General features: G+C 38.1%; 1 protein-coding gene across 4 annotated transcripts in view; it reads left to right on the top strand.

Annotated features, from left to right (window-relative positions):
* The first annotated feature begins 811 nt into the window (after positions 1-811).
* The window catches only part of LOC128689997 (ribosome biogenesis protein BMS1 homolog), a 121,019-nt gene continuing 97,869 nt past the window's right edge, over positions 812-23,961 (top strand). For 3 of the 4 annotated variants that reach the window (XM_070088657.1, XM_070088658.1, XM_053778471.2), the window contains exons 1-7: positions 812-918; positions 4,992-5,183; positions 7,246-7,436; positions 9,000-9,175; positions 11,451-11,568; positions 16,091-16,201; positions 19,623-19,751. In XM_070088657.1, coding sequence (XP_069944758.1) covers positions 5,008-5,183; positions 7,246-7,436; positions 9,000-9,175; positions 11,451-11,568; positions 16,091-16,201; positions 19,623-19,751 — 901 coding nt within the window. In that variant the 5' untranslated portion in view covers positions 812-918; positions 4,992-5,007. Of the gene's footprint in view, positions 919-1,192; positions 1,333-4,991; positions 5,184-7,245; positions 7,437-8,999; positions 9,176-11,450; positions 11,569-16,090; positions 16,202-19,622; positions 19,752-23,961 lie in introns of those variants that run through there. The other variant, XM_053778472.2, reaches the window with a different exon arrangement.

Below are 23,961 nucleotides of genomic sequence, written 5' to 3'. Positions count from 1 at the left end.
ACACTTTTACCTTTCATGAACCCATAGAGGTAGGGGAAAAAGTTGGTGTCTGATTCTGTAGTTAAGTCTGTTAAGTATCATTCTTTCAAAAGTTTTACAAAGACAGCTAATTAAATCGGTCTAAATGTATCAGGCTGTTGGGGCTTAGGGATAGGCACAATGAGACTATTGATCCAGGAAGTAGGAAGAACTCCCTCAATGTAACTGGTATAATACAGTGTCAACAAAGGATTGTCAGGAATGTGCCTTAGAGTTCTGAGAATATCATAGGTTATACCATCATCTCCAGGAGCAGTGCCCCTCAAGGAAAGTTCCTTGATGTTGGTGAGGGGCTCTTGATTTAGGGAATTGGATCTGTGCTCCAGTTCCCCGAATTAAGCCTGAATGCCTTCCACATCCCCCCCCCCCAGGCGCTGTATAATCCTCCGGGTTTAGCGCTTCCCCCTTGATTATAATAATAATAATCCAGGAGCAGTTGATCGACCGTTAGTTAATGCATTATCTAATTCATACTCGGTGAAGAGGCAATCACTCTCATCAATATTTTGGCTCATAAAATTAATCAGTTTCAACATTTCTTCAGAAACACTCTAATTTGTTTCTAATATGAGATGGAAGCTTTTCATGCCTGGAAGTCAAAATGCCTTATTTCCATTGGTGTCAGGATTGCAGAGGTCACAAAGGGCCTTTGTCAGACCTCACTGGGCATTGTTGCATCACTAGAAGGAAATATTAATCATATTAATCATCTAATATTTTACAATTGCTTCATATAGTTGATGTACAGTGTACACAATACAGTATGGAACAAACGGGGTTCAATACGGCGCAAGCTGCCAGTGACCCTTATAAACCCAACAAGAATCCCACAGCAACGTGCTTCCCGAATTCATGACTTTTCTTCCATATTTCTTCTTTGTGAGTCTTAAAAATTGTAAATATTTATATATATATTTGAGTGTGTGCGCATCATTGTTTGACGCTGTGATGGTGTTCAAGCACCTAAAGTTTACAGATTGCCTGAAATAAGAGTAAATTGTGGTACCCACTAAGCAGCCAGGGATGGGAATACCTTCTTCCATTAGTTATGAAAGATGTCTGGGTTATCTAAGCACGTCGAGGCCAGTATTAACATAAGTAGGTTTTAGAGTAAAGCTAATGAGTATTTATTTGCCCGGCAGCCGGGTAGCAAACTGTTTGTTCGAGACTACAGTGGATAAAGACACACGGGCAGCAATTGGAGATTTACACGACGTTTCGCCTGTTTCACAAGCTAAAATTTTGAGCCCAGGAAATAAAACTGAAGATTGATCTTCCCCCAAACACAGCTAGGTAAACATGTGTATGTATATACAATGCATACTACAAGACATTACTGGTCATTGGTATGTATTATGCATTGAAGTCATTTCATAGTTTAAAATACTCATTTGTACTTCATGTTGTAATCCGTTTACTATAATTTTTACCACTGAATATATCATTGCTTAGTTAATCTTAAGTTGATTTTAAGCCTGCCCATAATGCTCTGCATACAAGGGGCTTTTGGCATGTTTACCTGGAGTTTACCTGGAGAGAGTTCCGGGGGTCAACGCCCCCGCAGCCCAGTCTGTGACCAGGCCTCCTGGTGGATCAGAGCTTGATCAACCAGGCTGTTATTGCTAGCTGCACGCAAACCAGCATACGAGCCACAGCCCGGCTGATCAGGAACCGACTTTAGGTGCTTGTCCAGTGCCAGCTTGAAGACTGCCAGGGGTCTGTTGGTAATCCCCCTTATGTATGCTGGGAGGCAGTTGAACAGTCTCGGGCCCCTGACACTTATTGTATGGTCTCTTAACGTGCTAGTGACACCCCTGCTTTTCATTGGGGGGATGTTGCATCGTCTGCCAAGTCTTTTGCTTTCGTAGTGAGTGATTTTCGTGTGCAAGTTCGGTACTAGCCCCTCTAGGATTTTCCAGGTGTATATAATCATGTATCTCTCCTGCCTGCATTCCAGGGAATACAGGTTCAGGAACCTCAAGTGCTCCCAGTAATTGAGGTGTTTTATCTCCGTTATGCGCACCATGAAGGTTCTCTGTACATTTTCTAGGTCAGCAATTTCACCTGCCTTGAAAGGTGCTGTTAGTGTGCAGCAATATTCCAGCCTAGATAGAACAAGTGACCTGAAGAGTGTCATCATGGGCTTGGCCTCCCTAGTTTTGAAGGTTCTCATTATCCATCCTGTCATTTTTCTAGCAGATGCGATTGATACAATGTTATGGTCCTTGAAGGTGAGATCCTCCGACATGATCACTCCCAGGTCTTTGACGTTGGTGTTTCGCTCTATTTTGTGGCCAGAATTTGTTTTGTACTCTGATGAAGATTTAATTTCCTCGTGTTTACCATATCTGAGTAATTGAAATTTCTCATCGTTGAACTTCATATTGTTTTCTGCAGCCCACTGAAAGATTTGGTTGATGTCCGCCTGGAGCCTTGCAGTGTCTGCAATGGAAGACACTGTCATGCAGATTCGGGTGTCATCTGCAAAGGAAGACATGGTGCTGTGGCTGACATCCTTGTCTATGTCGGATATGAGGATGAGGAACAAGATGGGAGCGAGTACTGTGCCTTGTGGAACAGAGCTTTTCACCGTAGCTGCCTCGGATTTTACTCTGTTGACGACTACTCTCTGTGTTCTGTTAGTGAGGAAATTATAGATCCATCAACCGACTTTTCCTGTTACTCCTTTAGCACACATTTTGTGCGCTATTACGCCATGGTCACACTTGTCGAAGGCTTTTGCAAAGTCTGTATATATTACATCTGCATTCTTTTTGTCTTCTAGTGCATTTAGGACCTTGTCGTAGTGATCCAATAGTTAAGACAGACAGGAGCGACCTGTTCTAAACCCATGTTGCCCTGGGTTGTGTAACTAATGGGTTTCTAGATGGGTGTTGATCTTGCTTCTTAGGACCCTTTCAAAGATTTTTATGATATGGGATGTTAGTGCTATTGGTCTGTAGTTTTTTGCTGTTGCTTTACTGCCCCCTTTGTGGAGTGGGGCTATGTCTGTTGTTTTTAGTAACTGTGGGACGACCCCCGTGTCCATGCTCCCTCTCCATAGGATGGAAAAGGCTAGTGATAGGGGCTTCTCGCAGTTCTTGATGAACACGGAGTTCCATGAGTCTGGCCCTGGGGCAGAGTGCATGGGCATGTCATTTATCGCCTGTTCGAAGTCATTTGGCGTCAGGATAACATCGGATAGGCTTGTGTTAATCAAATTTTGTGGCTCTCTCATAAAAAGTTAATTTTGATCTTCGACTCTCAGTCTGGTTAGCGGCTTGCTAAAAACTGAGTCATATTGGGACTTGAGTAGCTCACTCATTTCCTTGCTGTCATCTGTGTAGGACCCATCTTGTTTAAGTAGGAGCCCAATACTGGACATTGTTCTCGACTTTGATTTGGCATAGGAGAAGAAATACTTTGGGTTTCTTTCGATTTCATTTATGGCTTTTAGTTCTTCCCGCGATTCCTGACTCCTATAAGATTCCTTTAGCTTAAGTTCAATGCTTGCTATTTCTCTGACCAGTGTCTCCCTACGCATTTCAGATATATTGACCTCTTTTAGCCGCTCTGTTATTCTTTTCCGTCGCCTGTAAAGGGAGCGCCTGTCTCTTTCTATTTTACATCTACTCCTCCTTTTTCTTAGACTTAGAGGAATAAGCCTTGTGCATACATCGAGTGCCACCAAGTTAATCTGTTCTAGGCATAAGTTGGGGTCTGTGTTGCATAGTATATCTTCCCAGCTTATATCGGTTAGGACTTGGTTTACTTGGTCCCACTTTATGTTTTTGTTATTGAAGTTGAATTTGGTGAATGCTCCCTCGTGACTAGTCTCATTATGTCGGTCTGGGGCTCCACGCATACATGTCTGAACCTCAATTATGTTGTGATCTGAGTATATTGTTTTTGATATGGTGACATTTCTTATCAGATCATCATTGTTAGTGAAGATGAGGTCTAGTGTATTCTCCAGTCTAGTAGGCTCTATTATTTGCTGGTTTAAATTGAATTTTGTGCAGAGATTTAAAAGCTCGTGTGAGTGTGAGTTTTCATCAGAGCTGCCTCCTGGTGTTGTTACTACAACAATATTATTTGCTATATTCCTCCATTTTAGGTGCCTTAAGTTGAAATCCCCCAGGAGCAAGATGTTGGGTGCAGGAGCTGGAAGATTTTCCAGACAGTGGTCAATTTTTAACAGCTGTTCCTGGAATTGCTGGGATGTTGCATCCGGAGGCTTGTAGACTACCACAATGACTAGGTTTTGGTTCTCGACCTTTACTGCTAAAGCTTCCACTACATCATTTGAGGCATTAAGCAGTTCTGTGCAAACAAGTGACTCTGCAGTGTACAGGCCAACCCCCCCCCCCCTTTTGCCTGTTCACTCTGTCACATCTGTATAGGTTGTAACCTGGGATCCATATTTCGTTGTACAACTATGTATCATTTCCAAATAAAAATTATTATCATTATTATTATTATTATTATTATTATTATTATTATTATTATTATTATTATGATGATGATGATGATGTGTCTTATATGGGGCTTCTTTAATGTTTGAGAAAGCATGAAAGGACAAAGTTATTTAAGTTATTTGATGTTATTGTAGCAGTACAGTTATATAAATTGTTCATGGCCTCTGAATCCTTATCATTGTGAGATTTTCACAAAATTGGAATGCTTTTCCATATACACTGTTTGAGAAATTAACTTTTATTATTATTTTATTTATACTTTATTATTATTATTATTATTGTTATTATTATTATTAAAAATGTAAAAATTATATGAACATTTTTTAACCCCTGTTGTAAGTAAGCACATTAATTGATAAATTTTAAGTAAATTCTACAAAGTAACAATTTCAAGATTGTTTCATACTGTATGACTTCTTAAACTGTATTATTCAGTATTTTATCCCTTTGTTCTGTGCCTTACTTGTGTTACAGATAAAAGTTTGCTGAAATGGGCGAGGAGGCTGATTTCGACAAGAAGAAAGGTCATGCTCATCGTCACTCAGGACGAAAAGCAGAGAAAAAGGCTGCTAAGGACAAACATGTTCAAGAACTGACAGCTCAGCAACGCAATCCCAAGGCCTTTGCTTTTCATTCTGCAGTTAAAGCTCAAAGAAAGTTTGTAAGGTAGGGATAAAATGCATATGTAATATTGTACATTATGTACACTCAATTGAAGCCATGATATACAGTGGAACCTCAGTTTTCGTATACCCTGGTTTTTGTAGGTTTCAGTTTTCGATGACTCTCTTTCATCGAAATTTTGTCCCAGATTTTGTACAGCTGCTTGGTTTTCATAGAGTTGACATTGGTCCCCCGTACCAAATGCGTTCGTCTGCCTGTGCCCACACAAAGTATCCTACACATTCTGACTCAGTCTGGCTTTGTTTCTCATTGAGTGAGCATTACTCTATGCACTCGGATAACATTTCATAATGATCCATTGTTTTTTGTGCTTGTTTATTGAGTGCGACTGTTAAGTAAGTCGCCATGGGGCCAAAGAAAGTTCTGTGTGCCAGCCCTTTAATAAAGAAGGCGTGAAACACGATAGAACTCAAGAAAAAACTCGTAGCAAAGTACAAACGTGGCATACATGTGGCCAATCTTGCCAGGATGTACGGGAAGTCTGCATCAATGATCAGTTCCTGGTGAAGAAAAAAGAAATCAAGAAAGCTGATGTTGCGAAAGGATGTGGAAGAATTGATGGACGACCACAGGGAAGAGCTAACCACTGAAGAGTTGTAAGACCTTCAACTGGAGCAGCAACAGACCGCAGCTGAGGAAATTGCTTCAGAGGAAGAAGAGAGAGGGGAGAATGTGCCTTCTTCAGTGATTGAAGACATGTGTGCAAAGTGGAATGAGTTGCAAATTTTTGTGGAGAAACATCACCCTAACAAAACTGTTGCAAGCCGTGTCTGCAACATGTTCAGTGACAGTGCCTTGTCCCATTTTAGGCAAATCTTAAAGAGATGCCAGAAATAGACCTCTCTGGACAGTTTTTTTGTGCAACAGGGGTCCAGTGACTCTCAAGCTGGTCCTAGTGCCAGTAAAAGACAATGAAGGGAAGTAACCCCAGATAGGGCCTTGATACCTGAAATCCTTATGGAAGGGGATTTCCCTTCCAAACAGTAACGTCTCCTCCTCCCTCTCCCCACCTCGCCGTCTTCCACATGCTAACAATAAAGGTAAAAGTGATGTTAAATGTTTATTTATCCATTTTATTAGTCATTTATATTTATTTCTCATTGTTTTCTGCATGTAAAACTATAGTTATTCTTAATATTTTTGGGTGTCTGGAATGGATTAATTGGATTTACATTATTTCTTTTGGGAAATATTGCTTCAGTTTTCATACAATTTGGTTTTTGTCAGACTTTCTGTAACGAATTAATCACGAAAACCGAGGTTCCAGTGTACTGTTTTCTAGAATGTTCAATTAATAATGCCCTCATAAACCCATTATAATCTTAAATAATCCATTGTATGATTTTTTCAGAGTATAGAAATCTAACAGATATATTTTAAGGTGTAAGGAATAAAAATCATTGTATCTGTTTTATGTTTTTCTTAACTACTTCTTTAAAATTAGCATTCAGGTTATGATACATACCACTTACATCTCTGGATGTCAAAATTTCAATTTCAGAATATGATGATGAAATGTATTATTTGCTGCCAGTAGACAAAATCACAAAATTCTACAAAGGAATTAGTTAAAAATGCAGAAAAATAATGAGAGGAAATATAGTACATTTATCCTTTGATTTAACAGACTAATATGGGAAAGTGGGTAGCTGATAATTGTGAATGTGGCAGATAAATGAAATTGTTTTGCAGTGATCATAGCAATAACAAACAGTTCTTTAACCAGTGAATTCTCTCTGTAGGCTCCAAATCAGTTGACCCAGCAGATTTTGTCTTTATTTCTGAAGTTCATTGAATCAAGTGTTTAATCTACACAAATGACCCACACATAGGGTTATTTGTGTATTGTTCCAGACACAGTATTATGCCTTTTTATTCTTTAGGAGGTTTACTCTATGTACAGTAAATCTTTGATGCCGATTTAGCAGACTTAAAATTATGGGCTTAATCCACTGATTAAATTGTACTTTTAACTCCTTTATTTTCAGTGTTTATTGCAGTATAATAATGTTCTATTTAATAACATATTTAATACTAATTGCAGATCCCAAGATATTAAATCCAAAAAGCATCACATACCATTGGTTGATCGTACACCATTGGAACCCCCTCCTGTAATCGTAGCTGTTGTAGGAGGGCCCAAGGTTGGAAAATCGACCCTCTTGCGATGCTTGATAAAAAATTTTACAAACCAAAGATTCTCCAACATAAATGGACCTGTTACCATTGTGGCTGGTAAAGTACATTATATCATCATTTAATGTTGTAATTCATAACTAATTGCATGAGTCTCAAGAGTGGTAAAAGAAACCAAAGTACCCAAACTGTGTGAATGAAGCAAATGTTCCCACATTTTTTTCTGAGTATATAAGGATAGAAAAAGATGCTTTGAATGTTAAATTGAGATGCAGTATGAAAAGTCTAATGAATTTGTACTTATTATTCAGTAGTGCCTCTAACCAGGTGATTGCCATGGAAGGCTAATTTTATGCTGGGCTTCAGGAGTTTAAAAAAAACAAATGAAACTGTTCAAAAGTAAATCATGAATTACTTTTGGCATACCTGTGACCAGGTTTGAGGTCACAGGTATGCAAGGCTTCCTTGCTGACTGACTGGTCAAAAAGGCTGGTGTTAGCTCACATCTCCATCAGAGAGTGGCTATTCTGCCACATTTGTTTTGGCAGTATTTGTGATATTGCTTTTATTAGACTGAAGAGTTTTGGGCCACAGATGTTGATAAAGTATTCTCTAATTGTGCCTGTGGCACTCTCACTTGTCACTGGATTTATTTTATTCCTCCTTCAATAACCCTCACTAGTAAGTCATGTTAGTGTTTCATTCAGCATGAATGTTGAAGGCTCATTCCTCTGTCTGCTAATAATACAACAAATTTGTTCCTTAGTTGTGCTTACCTAAAGTACTCTAAACCCTTGATTTAACTGATTTAAAAAATATGGGACCAAATATCCTAGGTCATTTGATTTGGAATGTCTGTTTTTTACAGAATTGTTCATTGTTATGATCACAACAAAGCGATCTCATCTCTTCACACCACAGTCACCATTAGTGGCCACCTACTTCCTTCAAGGGTTTACCATATTTCGTTTGACATGACATATACCAGTTTTTAAGTTCTGCAGGGTTATACGGTAGATTAAGATAATTATTTTGAGATTGTTTTGTCATGTGAATAATAGAATGAAAAGGCTGCCTAGCATAGAGTGATGAGAGGGCAACCAGCATCCTGGAAAGGAAAGTACATAGAGTACAATAAATACAGAAGTTTTATCATGAGAATATGAGAGAAATGAAGCATCCCCATAGGTACACTTCTAATGGGGTGAGCTGATGGCTTATCTGTTGTGGCCACTTTCTTGAGGAAAGTTACTGGAGAGTGTAAGGTCTCAAAGTTTTTTTTTTTTTTTTTTTTTTTTTTTTTTTTTTTTTTTTTTTTTTTTTTTTTTTTTTTTTTTTTATCACACTGGCCGATTCCCACCAAGGCAGGGTGGCCTGAAAAAGAAAAACTTTCACCATCATTCACTCCATCACTGTCTTGCCAGAAGGGTGCTTTACACTACAGTTTTTAAACTGCAACATTAACACCCCTCCTTCAGAGTGCAGGCACTGTACTTCCCATCTCCAGGACTCAAGTCCGGCCTGCTGGTTTCCCTGAACCCCTTCATAAATGTTACTTTGCTCACACTCCAACAGCACGTCAAGTATTAAAAACATATAGACAAAAATTATTTTCATTTTATTATATGTTGCCCTAACAATGTTCAATTTTATTTTCACCAGGTAAAAAGAGAAGGTTAACTTTTATAGAAGTAAACAATGATATCAACTGCATGATTGATATTGCAAAAGTAGCTGATGTTATTCTAATGCTCATTGATGCAACATTTGGAATTGAGATGGAAGTCTTTGAATTTCTTGAGATTTGCCGAGCTCATGGTACTCCACGCATAATGGGGGTAAGTTGAATGTTTGATGTTGCCAAACTGTTTAGAATAGCTTGATGCATATCAGTAGCAAATTTTAACAAAATTTGTTACTGATATTTTTTCTCTTACTGCCTGAGACAATTGTATTATTTTTGCTGATGTAATTTGGTTTTAACGAAAGTATAGGTATGAAGACAGTATGCAGAACCAATCATCATTAGGATAACATTTTGCTCAGAGTAGAACTTCGTCAAGTCATGATGACTTGATTAACATTATCCCAATGAAAGCATTTTCTGCATACTGTCTTCATATCCATACCTTTCAGCATTTAACTTCTGCATCAAACTTCACTGGTACACTTTTCAATCTGTTTCTGTTCCTGTTGCCAAAGAAACATATAGAATTTAGACTATATTTATTGTATGTAAGTTTTTATTCTCATTTTGCAAGGTTTTTCAACTTAGAACTGAAAACAATGGAATGAACATTCCATTACATTGTGACATTATTTCATCTTCATCTACAATGTTAGGTAAGACACTGAATGCAGTGGAGTCTTTATTGTATGTTTCACCATATCTTGACTTTATCCAGTACATGATATACAGTGGACCCCCACCTTACGATCAGCTCCCAACTCTACCAATTATGTAAGTGTATTTTTGTAAGTGCTTTTGTACGTGTATTTTTGGGGGTCTGAAACAGACTAATCTAATTCACAATATTCCTTATGGGAGCAAATTCGGTCTCTAACGGCACCCGAACAGACTTCTGGAATGAAATAATATCGTAAGGCGGGGGTCCACTGTACTTGATAAAGCCAGTTTGGGGTGATACATTGTATAGGTTGGCCATCACTAATCCATCATCATTCAGACCTGTAGGGTGCGGATTAGTGATTTTGCCGGATTACAGAGTGGTTAGGTTAGAATGCACTTAACGCAACAGCGATATTTATGCATTGGCTATTTCACCCACTTCATGCCCTATTTTTGGCCCATTCCATTGTTCCAGTCTACCAAACTCACAGTTATTTCACTAGTATTCCTTCTATTCTGTTGATTGACTACAAGAAACCGCCCATTCACTTATCTCAACTACCCAATAAAGTGGACAGAAATCGGTAATTTGGCCAGTTTCACACAAATTTCAAAAAAGGCCAATTTCAAAATAGGGTCCAGAATAAACAATGCAGACATTCCTGGCACTAAAATAACAGTTTCTCTGTTCATTAGTCACATCTCCAGGCTCCTTTTATATTACCTTGCTTTCCATTTTGAAATTTTATTCACAAAAAATAGATTTACTGTTATGCAGACTACTGCATTATTGTAATAATTGTATAAATAATGTCAAACCATTCGTGACTGCATTTTAGACTGGCTAGTTGGACATGTATTGTTTACTCTTGAACATCAGCAAAAATCAAACATTTCCACTACTTTGAGCTCAATTTCAAGATACTTTTTGTTATGAAACCAATTAAAATCATATCTGTTTCTGTAATATATCTTCCATTCTATCAAATGAGACCAAAAACAAAGAATACAACCATAAAAACCATACAAAAATACACCGCAAAGTCGCTCTTTTACACCACGGTCACAGTTTTTTCTCATTATGTGGTGCGTGCTGCAGGATTTTTTTTATATAGTGCACACTTCTCACACAGACCTATTCTCTCATATGTAGGCCCAAATTTGCCGATCACAGCTTATCTGAGTGAGCTGAGCTCATGGCGACCGACAGTGGCTTTAAAACCACATTTTATGGACAATGTATGGTGTATGTGCTTTACACAATGGGAACCATTTCTTTTATTTGTTGGAACCATGGCTAGGGCTAAAAGTAAGCAGGTTATAGCAATAAGTGGAGAAAAAGAAACTGGAATGACTTATGCAACAAGTAGCACCACCAAACAGTAGCAGCAGGTTGGTGTGGAAATTTTAAATTATGCTAACCGAAATTAGTGTCAGATTACTGATGGACCCAGATTACTGATAGCCAGATTAGTGATGGCCAACCTCTACAATAAAGATTCCTCTGCAAACTGTGTCTTATTCATCATACTGTTGGCAATTTGTCATTTTTCAGGAATTCTTGACAGTGTAAGTGAAATATCCAGAATTATTGTGTGAAACATTACCTCACTTATTTTCATACATATGTCAAGTATGGCATTTATTATTCCCATTTCTGTTCATTCCTGAAGCATTTATTTAATATTTCTACTGAGAAATCTTTATTTTTGGTTGTTTTTTCAACACTGCATTTGTCACAAGCTTAAATTATTTTTTCACAGATTTTAAATCATTTGGATATGTTAAAGGACAATAAGGCTCTGAAGAAGAAAAAGAAAGCACTAAAGCACAGATTTCAGGTAGAGCTTTACCCTGGTGCTAAGCTTTTTTATCTCTCAGGTAAGATAGTCATACTTTCTATGTCGATCCATATTCCATAGCACATTTACCTACAGTGCCTTGATCAATTTATTTTTTTTTTAATTGAAGGACCTAATTTTACCAGTGATTCTTGTAACAGTTGTAAACTTATTTTAATGGTAGATTATCAATGTCTTATAAAGTGGCTGTAAATTCTTATTTTGTTATTAGGTATTGCAATATTCTTTATATACAGTATATTTTAATTTTCAGTATAGTGTAACTGCCCATAAGTCATAAATGGTGACCATATTTTGCTTATTAATACATGTATGTTTTGAAAATTGTCAAAGTGGGAAGTCTGAATGTGCGTGGATGTTGTGCAAATGATAAGAAAGAGATGATTGTGGATGTTATGAATGAGAAGAAGCTGGATGTCCTGGCTTTAAGTGAAACAAAGCTGAAGGGGGTGGGAGAGTTTCAGTGGAGAGGAATAAATGGGATTAGGTCAGGGGTTTCAAATAGAGTTAGAGCTAAAGAAGGAGTAGCAATAATGTTGAAGGATAAGCTATGGCAGGAAAAGAGGGACTATAAATGTATTAATTCAAGGATTATGTGAAGTAAAATAAAGGTTGGATGTGAAAAGTGGGTTACAGTAAGCGTATATGCACCTGGAGAAGAGAGAAGTGTAGATGAGAGACAGAGATTTGGGGAAATGTTGAGTGAATGCATGGGGAGTTTTGAAACCAAGTGTGAGAGTACTTGTGGTTGGGGATTTCAATGCTAAAGTGGGTAAAAATGTTATGGAGGGAGTAGTAGGTAAATTTGGGGTGCCAGGGGTAAATGTAAATGGGGAGCCTTTAATTGAGCTATGTGTAGAAAGAGATTTGGTAATAAGTAGTACATATTTTATGAAAAAGAGGATAAATAAATATACAAGGTATGATGTAGCACGTAATGAAAGTAGTTTGTTAAATTATGTATTGGTGGATAAAAGGTTAATGGGTAGGCTCCAGGATGTACATGTTTATAGAGGGGCAACTGATATATCAGATCATTATTTAGTTGTAGCTACAGTTAGAGTAAGAGATAGATGGGACAAGAGGAAGGTGGCAACAACAAGTAGGAGGGAAGTGAAAGTGTATAAACTAAGGGAGGAGGAAGTTCGGGTGAGATATAAGCGACTATTGGCAGAAAGGTGGGCTAGTGCAAAGATGAGTAGTGGGGGGGTTGAAGAGGGTTAGAATAGTTTTAAAAATGCAGTATTAGAATGTGGGGCAGAAGTTTGTGGTTATAGGAGGGTGGGGGCAGGAGGAAAGAGGAGTGATTGGTGGAATGATGAAGTAAAGGGTGTGATAAAAGAGAAAAAGTTAGCTTATGAGAGGTTTTTGCAAAGCAGAAGTGTTATAAGAAGAGCAGAGTATATTCAGAGTAAAAGAAAGGTGAAGAGAGTGGTGACAGAGTGCAAAAGGAGAGCAGATGATAGAGTGGGACAGGCACTGTCAAGAAATTTTAATGAAAATAAGAAAAAATTTTGGAATGAGTTAAATAAGTTAAGAAAGCTTAGGGAATGTATGGATTTGTCAGTTAAAAACAGAGTAGGGGAGTTAGTAGATGGGGAGATGGAGGTACTAGGTAGATGGCGAGAATATTTTGAAGAACTTTTAAATGTTGAGGAAGAAAGGGAGGCGGTAATTTCATGCACTAGCCAGGGAGGTATACCATCTTTTAGGAGTGAAGTAGAGCAGAATGTAAGTGTGAGGGAGGTACGTGAGGCATTACATAGAATGAAAGGGGGTAAAGCAGCTGGAACTGATGGGATCATGACAGAAATGTTAAAAGCAAGGGGGGATATAGTGTTGGAGTGGTTGGTACTTTTGTTTAATAAATGTATGAAAGAGGGGAAGGTACCTAGGGATTGGTGGAGAGCATGTATAGTCCCTTTATGTAAAGGGAAGGGGGACAAAAGAGATGGTAAAAATTATAGAGGAATAAGTTTACTGAGTATACCAGGAAAAGTGTATGGTAGGGTCATAATTGAAAGAATTAGAGGTAAGACAGAATGTAGGATTGCGGATGAGCAAGGAGGTTTCAGAGTGGGTAGGGGATGTGTAGATCAAGTGTTTACATTGAAGCATATGTGTGAACAGTATTTAGATAAAGGTAGGGAAGTTTTTATTGCATTTATGGATTTAGAAAAGGCATATGGTAGAGTGGATAAGGGAGCAATGTGGCAGATGTTGTAAGTATATGGAATAGGTGGTAAGTTACTAAAGGCTGTAGAGTTTTTATGAGGATAGTGAGGCTCAGGTTAGGGTGTGTAGAAGAGAGGGAGACTACTTCCCGGTAAAAGTAGGTCTTAGACAGGGATGTGTAATGTCACCATGGTTGTTTAATATATTTATAGATGGGGTTGTAAAAGAAGTAAATGCTAGGGTGTTCGGGAGATGGGTGGGATTAAATTATGGGGAATCAAATACAGTGGACCCCCGGTTTACGATATTATTTCATTCCAAAAGTATGTTCAGGTGCCAGTACTGACCGAATTTGTTCAAATAAGGAATATTGTGAATTAGATTAGTCCATTTCACACCCCCAAACATACACATACAAACGCACTTACATAAATACATTTACATAATTGGTCGCACTGGGAGCTGGTCGTAAACCAGGGGTCCACTGTACAAAATGGGAATTGATAGTTACTTTTTGCTGATGATACTGTGCTTATGGGGGATTCTAAAGAAAAATTGCAAAGGTTAGTGGATGAGTTTGGAAGTGTGTGTAAAGGTAGAAAGTTGAAAGTGAACAGAGAAAAGATTAAGGTGATGAGGGTATCAAATGATTTAGATAAAGAAAAATTGGATATCAAGTTGGGGAGGAGGAGTATGGAAGAAGTGAATGTTTTCAGATACTTGGGAGTTGACGTGTTGGCGGATGGATTTATGAAGGATGAGGTTAATCATAGAATTGATGAGGGAAAAAAGGTGAGTGGTGTGTTGAGGTATATGTGGAGTCAAAAAACGTTATCTATGGAGACAAAGAAGGGAATGTTTGAAAGTATAGTAGTACCAATTCTCTTATATGGGTGTGAAGCTTGGGTTGTGAATGCAGCAGCGAGGAGGCGGTTGGAGGCAGTGGAGATGTCCTGTCTAAGGGCAATGTGCGGTGTAAATATTATGCAGAAAATTCGGAGTGTGGAAATTAGGAGAAGGTGTGGAGTTAATAAAAGTATTAGTCAGAAGGCTGAAGAGGGGTTGTTGAGGTGGTTTGGTCATTTAGAGAGAATGGATCAAAGTAGAATGACATGGAGAGCATTTCCATCTGTAGGAGAAGGAAGGCGGGGTAGGGGTCGTCCTCGAAAAGGTTGGAAGGAAGGGGTAAGGGAGGTTTTGTGGGCGAGGGGCTTGGACTTCCAGCAGGCGTGCATGAGCGTATTTGATAGTGAATGGACACAAATGGTCTTGGGACCTGACGATTTGTTGGAGTGTGAGCAGGGTAATATTTAGTGAAGGGATTCAGGGAAACCGGTTATTTTTATATAGCCGAACTTGAGTCCTGGAAATGGGAAGTACAATGCCTGCACTCTAAAGGAGGGGTTTTGGGATATTAGCAGTTTGGAGGGATATGTTGTGTATCTTTATATGTAGATGCTTCTAAGCTGTTGTGTTCTGAGCACCTCTGCAAAAACAGTGATTATGTGTGAGTGAGGTGAAAGTGTTGAATGATGATGAAAGTATTTTCTTTTTGGGGATTTTCTTTCTTTTTTGGGTCACCCTGCCTAGGTGGGAGATGGCTGACTTGTTGAGAAAAAAAAATGTTTTGAAGGAGTAAATGAACAAGAAAGTTTTCATGTTTTCATTAAAAACATTATGCTGATTAGCAAATGTTTATTGAAATTATTAAATGTATTTGAGGAGTGGTTGTGAAATGTTGCTGCCAATACTTGTTAAAACAGATTTTCTGTATCTATTATTATTAAAAACCTGAGAGACTGTTATGTTTTAGATATACATTACAGCCTCTCCTCACTTAACGACGGAGCTCCGTACCTAAGACCACATTGGTAAACAAATTCGTCGCTAAGCAAGGTAGTGGGTTTGTGTCAGTCTTTGACATTGTTTTAATGTCACCTTTGCACCATTTATAACATTTTTAGTATAATTTTAAATGTTTATATAGTAGTGTACTCTATATTGTAATAAACAGAATAGAGGAAATCAGCTCTAATATACATTATTTAGGTATTCATACTGGTCAGAGAGCCTGTCGTAAGTCCAAGTCATCGGTAAAAGAGTACATCGCTAAGTGAGGAGAGGCTGTATTAATGTTAATCATGTCATCCTTCACTGAAGGGCTTTGATTATTGTATATATCTATTGTAGTAATATTTAATAATCAAAGATGCATTAATTTGCAAACTGTATGTTTTAAAAGCTACAGTATTTGTACCATTTGAATATGTATGCTCTTATTACCAATGGAAAACTTAATAATTTTTTTTAAGATACTTTTAGTACCTAGATGTTCATTTTAATTTGATGTTAATTATTATTGTCAGGTCTAATCCGTGATGAGTACCTGAAAAATGAAATGAAGAATCTAGGGCGCTTTATTTCTGTGCTGAAGTTCCGTCCCTTGATATGGCGTACTTCTCATCCTTTTGTCCTTGGTAAGCTATCCCTCCTTTATGGGGATGAATGAAATTAAGCCATACTTGAAATCTGCTTCATTTCAAATCTCAGTATCAGTAATTTTACCATGAACATCTGATGGTACTTTTAAACTACTGTTATGGCTTACTGCTGCTGCTAAAAAAGATGCCCACGCTACTTTCCGTAGCTGTATCTGGTGTGTTCTACCTCTGTCTGTGTTCCTGTAACATTCCAGTCTTATTCTGTTCCTAGATAAAAGCGATTATCTGTTTTGTATTTAATTTAAAAATTTTTAAAAATTATTGCTGAATTAGTTATTGGTGAATAGTAAATATTATATATTTTTGTTCTTGTAATAGTATTACATTCTCATATATGAAATTTTTTTATCTTTTTTATTTTAATTTTTTTATTTAAAGTTGCTTTGAAGCATTGCAATTACATATTTATTACCACATTTACCTTCACTCTTTTAACATGTAGTTCCATATATTTTGTTTTAAAATATGTCAATCATACCTTTTAATACAAACATTAAATGAATCTTAATAAAAAATTATAAGGAATAGAAATAATCATTGTATAAAGTAAACCCTATTGTGCATTTTTGTCAGCATATGCTTCTAAGATGGCCCTGTCTTTTTAACAAACCGGCCATATCCCACTTAGGCAGGGTGACCTAAAAAGAAAAACGAAAGTTTCTCTTTTTAAATTTAGTAATTTATACAGGAGATGAGGTTACTAGCCCCTTGCTCCCAGAATTTTTAGTCGCCTCTTACGACACACATGGCTTATGGAGGAAGAATTCTGTTCCACTTCCCCATGGAGATAAGTGGAAATAAACAAGAACAAGAACTAGTAAAAAAAATAGAAGAAAAGCCAGAAGGGTGTGTATATCTATGCTTGTACATGCATGTGTAACGTACATACATGTGTAACGCATGTGTGTGTAGAAGTAGCAAGACGTACCTGAAACCTTGCATGCTTATGAGACAGAAAAAAGACAACATCAATCCTACTGTCATGTAAAACAATTACAGGTTTCCATTTCACGCTCAATTGGCAGGATGGTAATACCGCCCTGGGTGGTTGCTGTCTACCAACCTACTACCAAGATTGGCCCTGTCTTGTCAGCATTAAACATTTGTTTGGAACTGTAGCCATTCTCAGAACTAGTTTACACAATGTTAGCAGGGTAACTCCATGCAGCTCTGTGATCAGCTGATGCACACTCCATGCTAAACCTTATGTTACGATGCTAACTACTTTTAAAAGCCTTCAAGCCATCCAGCACCAAACATATTGTTTTGAAGGCACTCCTTCCTTCCATGAGAGTTACTGGTTGGATTATGAAAACTTTCAAAATAAGAGATGCCACAGCTTGGACGGTCAGCTGAACTGTGATGACTGCATGTTTCTGGCAAGACAGGGATTAAATGAGTGACAGAGAATGTGTTCCCTCTTTTCTGAGTCACTCTACTTCAGTGAAAGATGGCTGATATGGTAAAAAAAATACCAATTATGGTATGGGTCTATTTACTCTTAAATGCATTTACATATACTCTCCTGTTGAGAATAATATTCTGTCCTTGCCTCTCTTTTCAAGGCAGATGAGATATCAGAGCAAGAATGTATAGAAATTATTTAATGGCTCGGTGGGAAACGGCCGACTTGTTGAAAAAAAAAAAAAAAAAATTAGTAAAATATTTAATTACTAGGATCATCTTAAAGTACTTGGAATTTTCTATCTCTCACATAGAGATAAAAAGTTATATCAGGATTTAAATTGTACATGGAAGATACTTGAATGCCAGGAACCTAATTTGTACAGTAAAAGAAAAGCTTAGTGAAGCAAGACATACTGGAGAAGTTGTAGAATATAGCCATTGAAAAGTAGGGATACCTAAGCATAGTTAGAGCACACTTTGTCAGCTTCTTATGTCCTAAACTCTTCAGTCTTCTATAACCGTTTGTAAGAAATATTGCCAGTGCCTTCACTCTGAAGGAGGGAAGAGGGTATTTGTAGTTTTTAACTGTAGTACAGTGGTACCTTGACGTACGAGTTTAATTCATTCCGGGACCAAGCTCATAACTCAATTTGCTTGTATATCAACTCAATTTTTCTCATTGAAATTAATTGAAATGCCATTAATCTGTTCCAGATGAATTCATATCTCTCAGGAGGCAGGAGAAAATACTACAATATAACGCTAATATCAACTAATATATGGCTTATTTATCTATCACATTTGATCTAATATGACATAAAAAACAATATAAATAACATAGAAACATGATACATACTCTAGAATGAATAAAATATGTCATTATGTGACGAGTGGTGGCGGCCACTCCCGAGGTAAAAATAATTATTGCTCTGACCATGTCTTCCCATTCTTGCCCTTCTGTGATCTTATTGTAAAAGAAAACAGTGTTTGTGAGGCTAACTGCACTAGATCACTAGTTTCATAAGGAAAACACTGAAACAAATGCAGTTTTCTTGTGTTTTTCTATGATTTTGTGATTTAATTCAATGGACATCATCATCCTCTTCTTCTCAGTACTGTCCTTTGCAGTTACTTTCTTAGGAACCATGGTTAGAAAAAAGAAATTTGGCAAAATAAATGCACAAAACGCTTTGATGCTGGGCGGATGTTGTGGCGTTCATTGCGCCAACTAGTGGCGGTGTATCTGAAGCTTGCTCGTAACTCAGATTTTGGGTCAGAACTCAAAGCAAAAAATCAACCGAGCGACAGCTCGTAACTCGGAAAACTCGTAAGTTGGGCAGTCGTAAGTCAATGTACCACTGTATTGGTGCCCCTCTGGCAAGATAGTGATGGTGAAAGTGTTTCTTCTTTTTTGGGTCACTCGATGGGAGATGGCCAGTTTGTTAAAAAAAAAAAAAAAAAAAAATGCCAGAATAAAGTAAGTTTTTGCAGAAGTGCCTGATCAAACAGGTTGTATTGTATTGTCAAAATTAAATCTACATTTGTTGAGATTTAGATTATACAGTTCTAATGGCTTATTATGATGCACAAATGTTGTATCATCCATCTGTACATAAATATGCTAAATTGTTTTAATGTTTGTCATTCACTTGAAAAAGTCAGTCAGTTTGTATAAAACTATTGTCTAGTGTGATTTTTGCAAATACAATTGAAAAAGTGCATTAAAATTTGAAAAGCATTTATCACGAAGACTATTTCAATTGCTATTCAGCTTTGGATGTGCTTTTTTTCAGTGCCATTAATAAAAAATTGTACTCTATGGAAGAGCTTTATAAGAGAACTTACTGTATAATAAAGTGGAAATGAAAGGGAGGAATTAAAATTATAACTTGTGCTTCAGTGAGGGAGTTTCAGAATAAATTTGTAAGTGTTATGAATGCCCTTCTCTCATATATTTTTACCTCTTAATTGTACTGATTTTGTTTTCCAGTTGATAGATATGAAGATATCACCAATCCTGAGACTGTCAGGATTAACCCTAAGTGTGACCGGGATGTTGTGCTATACGGTTATGTACGCGGCATACCTTTCCAGAAATCCCAAATGGTCCATATTCCAGGTAAAATTTATTAACACTTTCATACTAGAGAGGGTTTTTGATCCAGGAAATTGGAGGTACTGTTCTCTTTCTATGATCAGACCTGATTGCCTCCCATTCCCCAGGGGCTATTTGACCCCTGTGGGTTTAGTGCTTATCCCATAAATATGCAATATTGAATTAAGCACACTAGTTTAGTACTCTATAAATATAATAATGATTTTGAATTAAGTAACTAACTGAAAGTAAATATATTATTTTTGACAAGGTTTATTGATTTCTTTCATAAATAATACATTATAATTTGAGTGACTGGACATTTGTAAAATAAAAATAATTAGTCACTGGTATTTGTAGTATCACAGGGAACCACTAGTATTACCACACTTAAGAAAACCATCCACTGGAATATTACGGCTGTTTAATAAGCCAGTTGTAAAGCACTCCATGTAAGTTTCCATAGTAAACTGCTTTCATTTTGCCTTGTTTGTCGATAGTGCTCTTGCATTATTTTTTTTTTTTATTAACAAGTCGGCCGTCTCCCACCGAGGCAGGGTGACCCAAAAAAAGAAAATCCCCCCCCAAAAATACTTTCATCATCAATCAACACTTTCACCTCACTCACACATAATCACTGTTTTTGCAGAGGTGCTCAGAACACAACAGCTTAGAAGCATATACCTATAAAGATACACAAACATATCCCTCCAAACTGCTAATATCCCGAACCCCTCCTTTAGAGTGCAGGCATTGTACTTCCCATTTCCAGGACTCAAGTCCGGCTATATAAAAATAACCAGTTTCCCTGAATCCCTTCACTAAATATTACCCTGCTCACACTCCAACAGATCGTCAGGTCTCAAATACCATTCGTCTCCATTCACTCCTATCTAACACGCTCATGCACGCTTGCTGGAAGTCCAACCCCCTCGCCCAGAAAACCTCCTTTACCCCCTCCCTCCAACCTTTTCGAGGACAACCCCTACCCCACCTTCCTTCCCTTACAGATTTATACACTCTCCATGTCATTCTACTTTGATCCATTCTCTCTAAATGACCAAACCACCTCAACAACCCCTCTTCAGCCCTCTGACTAATACTTTTATTAACTCCACACCTCCTAATTTCCACACTCTGAATTTTCTGCATAATATTTACACCACACATTGCCCTTAAACAGGACATCTCCACTGCCTCCAACCACCTCCTCGCTACTGCATTCACAACCCAAGCTGCACACTCATATAAGAGTGTTGGTACTACTATACTTTCATACATATAAGAGTGTTGGTACTACTATACTTTCATACATTCCCTTCTTTTCCTCCATAGATAACGTTTTTTTGTCTGTAGGTAGTAGGTTGGTAGACAGCAACCACCCAGGGAAGTACTACCGTCCTGCCAGATGACTGTGAAACAGAAACCTGTAACTGTTTTACAGGATGGTAGGATTGCTGGTGTCTCTTTCTGTCTCATAAACACGCTAGATAACAGGGATATCTTGCTACTCCTACTTACACTTTGGTTACACTTCACAGACACACACATGCATATATATATATATATACATACATCTAGGTTTTTCTCCTTTTTCTAAATAGCTCTTGTTCTTCTTTATTTCTTCTATTGTCCATGGGGAAGTGGAAAAGAATCCTTCCTCCGTAAGCCATGCGTGTCGTATGAGGCGACTAAAATGCCGGGAGCAATGGGCTAGTAACCTCTTCTCCTGTAAACATTTACTAAAAAAGAGAAAAAGAAAAACTTTATAAAACTGGGATGCTTGAATGTGCGTGGATGTAGTGCGGATGACAAGAAACAGATGATTGCTGATGTTATGAATGAAAAGAAGTTGGATGTCCTGGCCCTAAGCGAAACAAAGCTGAAGGGAGTAGGGGAGTTTCGGTGGGGGGAAATAAATGGGATTAAATCTGGAGTATCTGAGAGAGTTAGAGCAAAGGAAGGGGTAGCAGTAATGTTGAAGGATCAGTTATGGAAAGAGAAAAGAGAATATGAATGTGTAAATTCAAGGATTATGTGGATTAAAGTAAAGGTTGGATGCGAAAAGTGGGTCATAATAAACGTGTATGCACCTGGAGAAGAGAGGAATGTAGAGGAGAGAGAGAGATTTTGGGAGATGTTAAGTGAATGTATAGGAACCTTTGAACCAAGTGAGAGAGTAATTGTGGTAGGGGACCTGAATGCTAAAGTAGGAGAAACTTTTAGAGAGTGTGTGGTAGGTAAGTTTGGGGTGCCAGGTGTAAATGATAATGGGAGCCCTTTGATTGAACTTTGTATAGAAAGGGGTTTAGTTATAGGTAATACATATTTTAAGAAAAAGAGGATAAATATGTATACAAGATATGATGTAGGGCGAAATGACAGTAGTTTGTTGGATTATGTATTAGTAGATAAAAGATTGTTGAGTAGACTTCATGATGTACATGTTTATAGAGGGGCCACAGATATATCAGATCACTTTTTAGTTGTAGCTACACTGAGAGTAAAAGGTAGATGGGATACAAGGTGAATAGAAGCATCAGGGAAGAGAGAGGCGAAGGTTTATAAACTAAACGAGGAGGCAGTTAGGGTAAGATATAAACAACTATTGGAGGATAGATGGGCTAATGAGAGCATAGGCAATGGGGTCGAAGAGGTATGGGGTAGGTTTAAAAATGTAGTGTTAGAGTGTTCAGCAGAAGTTTGTGGTTACAGGAAAGTGGGTGCGGGAGGGAAGAGGAGCGATTGGTGGAATGATGATGTAAAGAGAGTAGTAAGGGAGAAAAAGTTAGCATATGAGAAGTTTTTACAAAGTAGAAGTGATGCAAGGAGGGAAGAGTATATGGAGAAAAAGAGAGAGGTTAAGAGAGTGGTGAAGAAATGTAAAAAGAGAGCAAATGAGAGAGTGGGTGAGATGTTATAAACAAATTTTGTTGGAAATAAGAAAAAGTTTTGGAGTGAGATTAACAAGTTGAGGAAGCCTAGAGAAATGGATTTGTCAGTTAAAAATAGGAGAGGAGAGTTATTAAATGGAGAGTTAGAGGTATTGGGAAGATGGAGGGAATATTTTGAGGAATTGTTAAATGTTGATGAAGATAGGGAAGCTGTGATTTCATGTATAGGGCAAGGAGGAATAACATCTTGTAGGAGTGAGGAAGAGTCAGTTGTGAGTGTGGGGGAAGTTCGTGAGGCAGTAGGTAAAATGAAAGGGGGTAAGGCAGCTGGGATTGATGGGATAAAGATAGAAATGTTAAAAGCAGGTGGGGATATAGTTTTCGCTCCATTCTCTCTACATGTCCGAACCACCTCAACAACCCTTCCTCAGCCCTCTGGACAACAGTTTTGGTAATCCCGCACCTCCTCCTAACTTCCAAACTACGAATTCTCTGCATTATATTCACACCACACATTGCCCTCAGACATGACATCTCCACTGCCTCCAGCCTTCTCCTCGCTGATGAATGTTGCAGCGAGGAGAAGGCTGGAGGCAGTGGAGATGTCATGTCTGAGGGCAATGTGTGGTGTGAATATAATGCAGAGAATTCGTAGTTTGGAAGTTAGGAGGAGGTGCGGGATTACCAAAACTGTTGTCCAGAGGGCTGAGGAAGGGTTGTTGAGGTGGTTCGGACATGTAGAGAGAATGGAGCGAAACAGAATGACTTCAAGAGTGTATCAGTCTGTAGTGGAAGGAAGGCGGGGTAGGGGTCGGCCTAGGAAGGGTTGGAGGGAGGGGGTAAAGGAGGTTTTGTGTGCGAGGGGCTTGGACTTCCAGCAGGCATGCTTGAGCGTGTTTGATAGGAGTGAATGGAGACAAATGGTTTTTAATACTTGACGTGCTGTTGGAGTGTGAGCAAAGTAACATTTATGAAGGGATTCAGGGAAACCGGCAGGCCGGACTTGAGTCCTGGAGATGGGAAGTACAGTGCCTGCACTCTGAAGGAGGGGTGTTAATGTTGCAGTTTAAAAACTGTAGTGTAAAGCACCCTTCTGGCAAGACAGTGATGGAGTGAATGATGGTGAAAGTTTTTCTTTTTCGGGCCACCCTGCCTTGGTGGGACTCGGCCGGTGTGATAAAAAAAAAAAAAAAAAAAAAAAAAAAAAGGGTAAGGTACCTAGGGATTGGCAGAGAGCATGCATAGTTCCTTTGTATAAAGGCAAAGGAGACAAAAGAGAGTGCAAAAATTATAGGGGGATAAGTCTGTTGAGTATACCTGGTAAAGTGTATGGTAGAGTT

The sequence above is a fragment of the Cherax quadricarinatus genome, chromosome 25 (genome assembly GCF_038502225.1).
Source record: "Cherax quadricarinatus isolate ZL_2023a chromosome 25, ASM3850222v1, whole genome shotgun sequence".
In the NCBI taxonomy this organism is placed as follows: domain Eukaryota; kingdom Metazoa; phylum Arthropoda; class Malacostraca; order Decapoda; family Parastacidae; genus Cherax; species Cherax quadricarinatus.
Note: the sequence above shows the minus strand (reverse complement) of the source record. Positions and strands in the feature narration are given on the sequence as shown.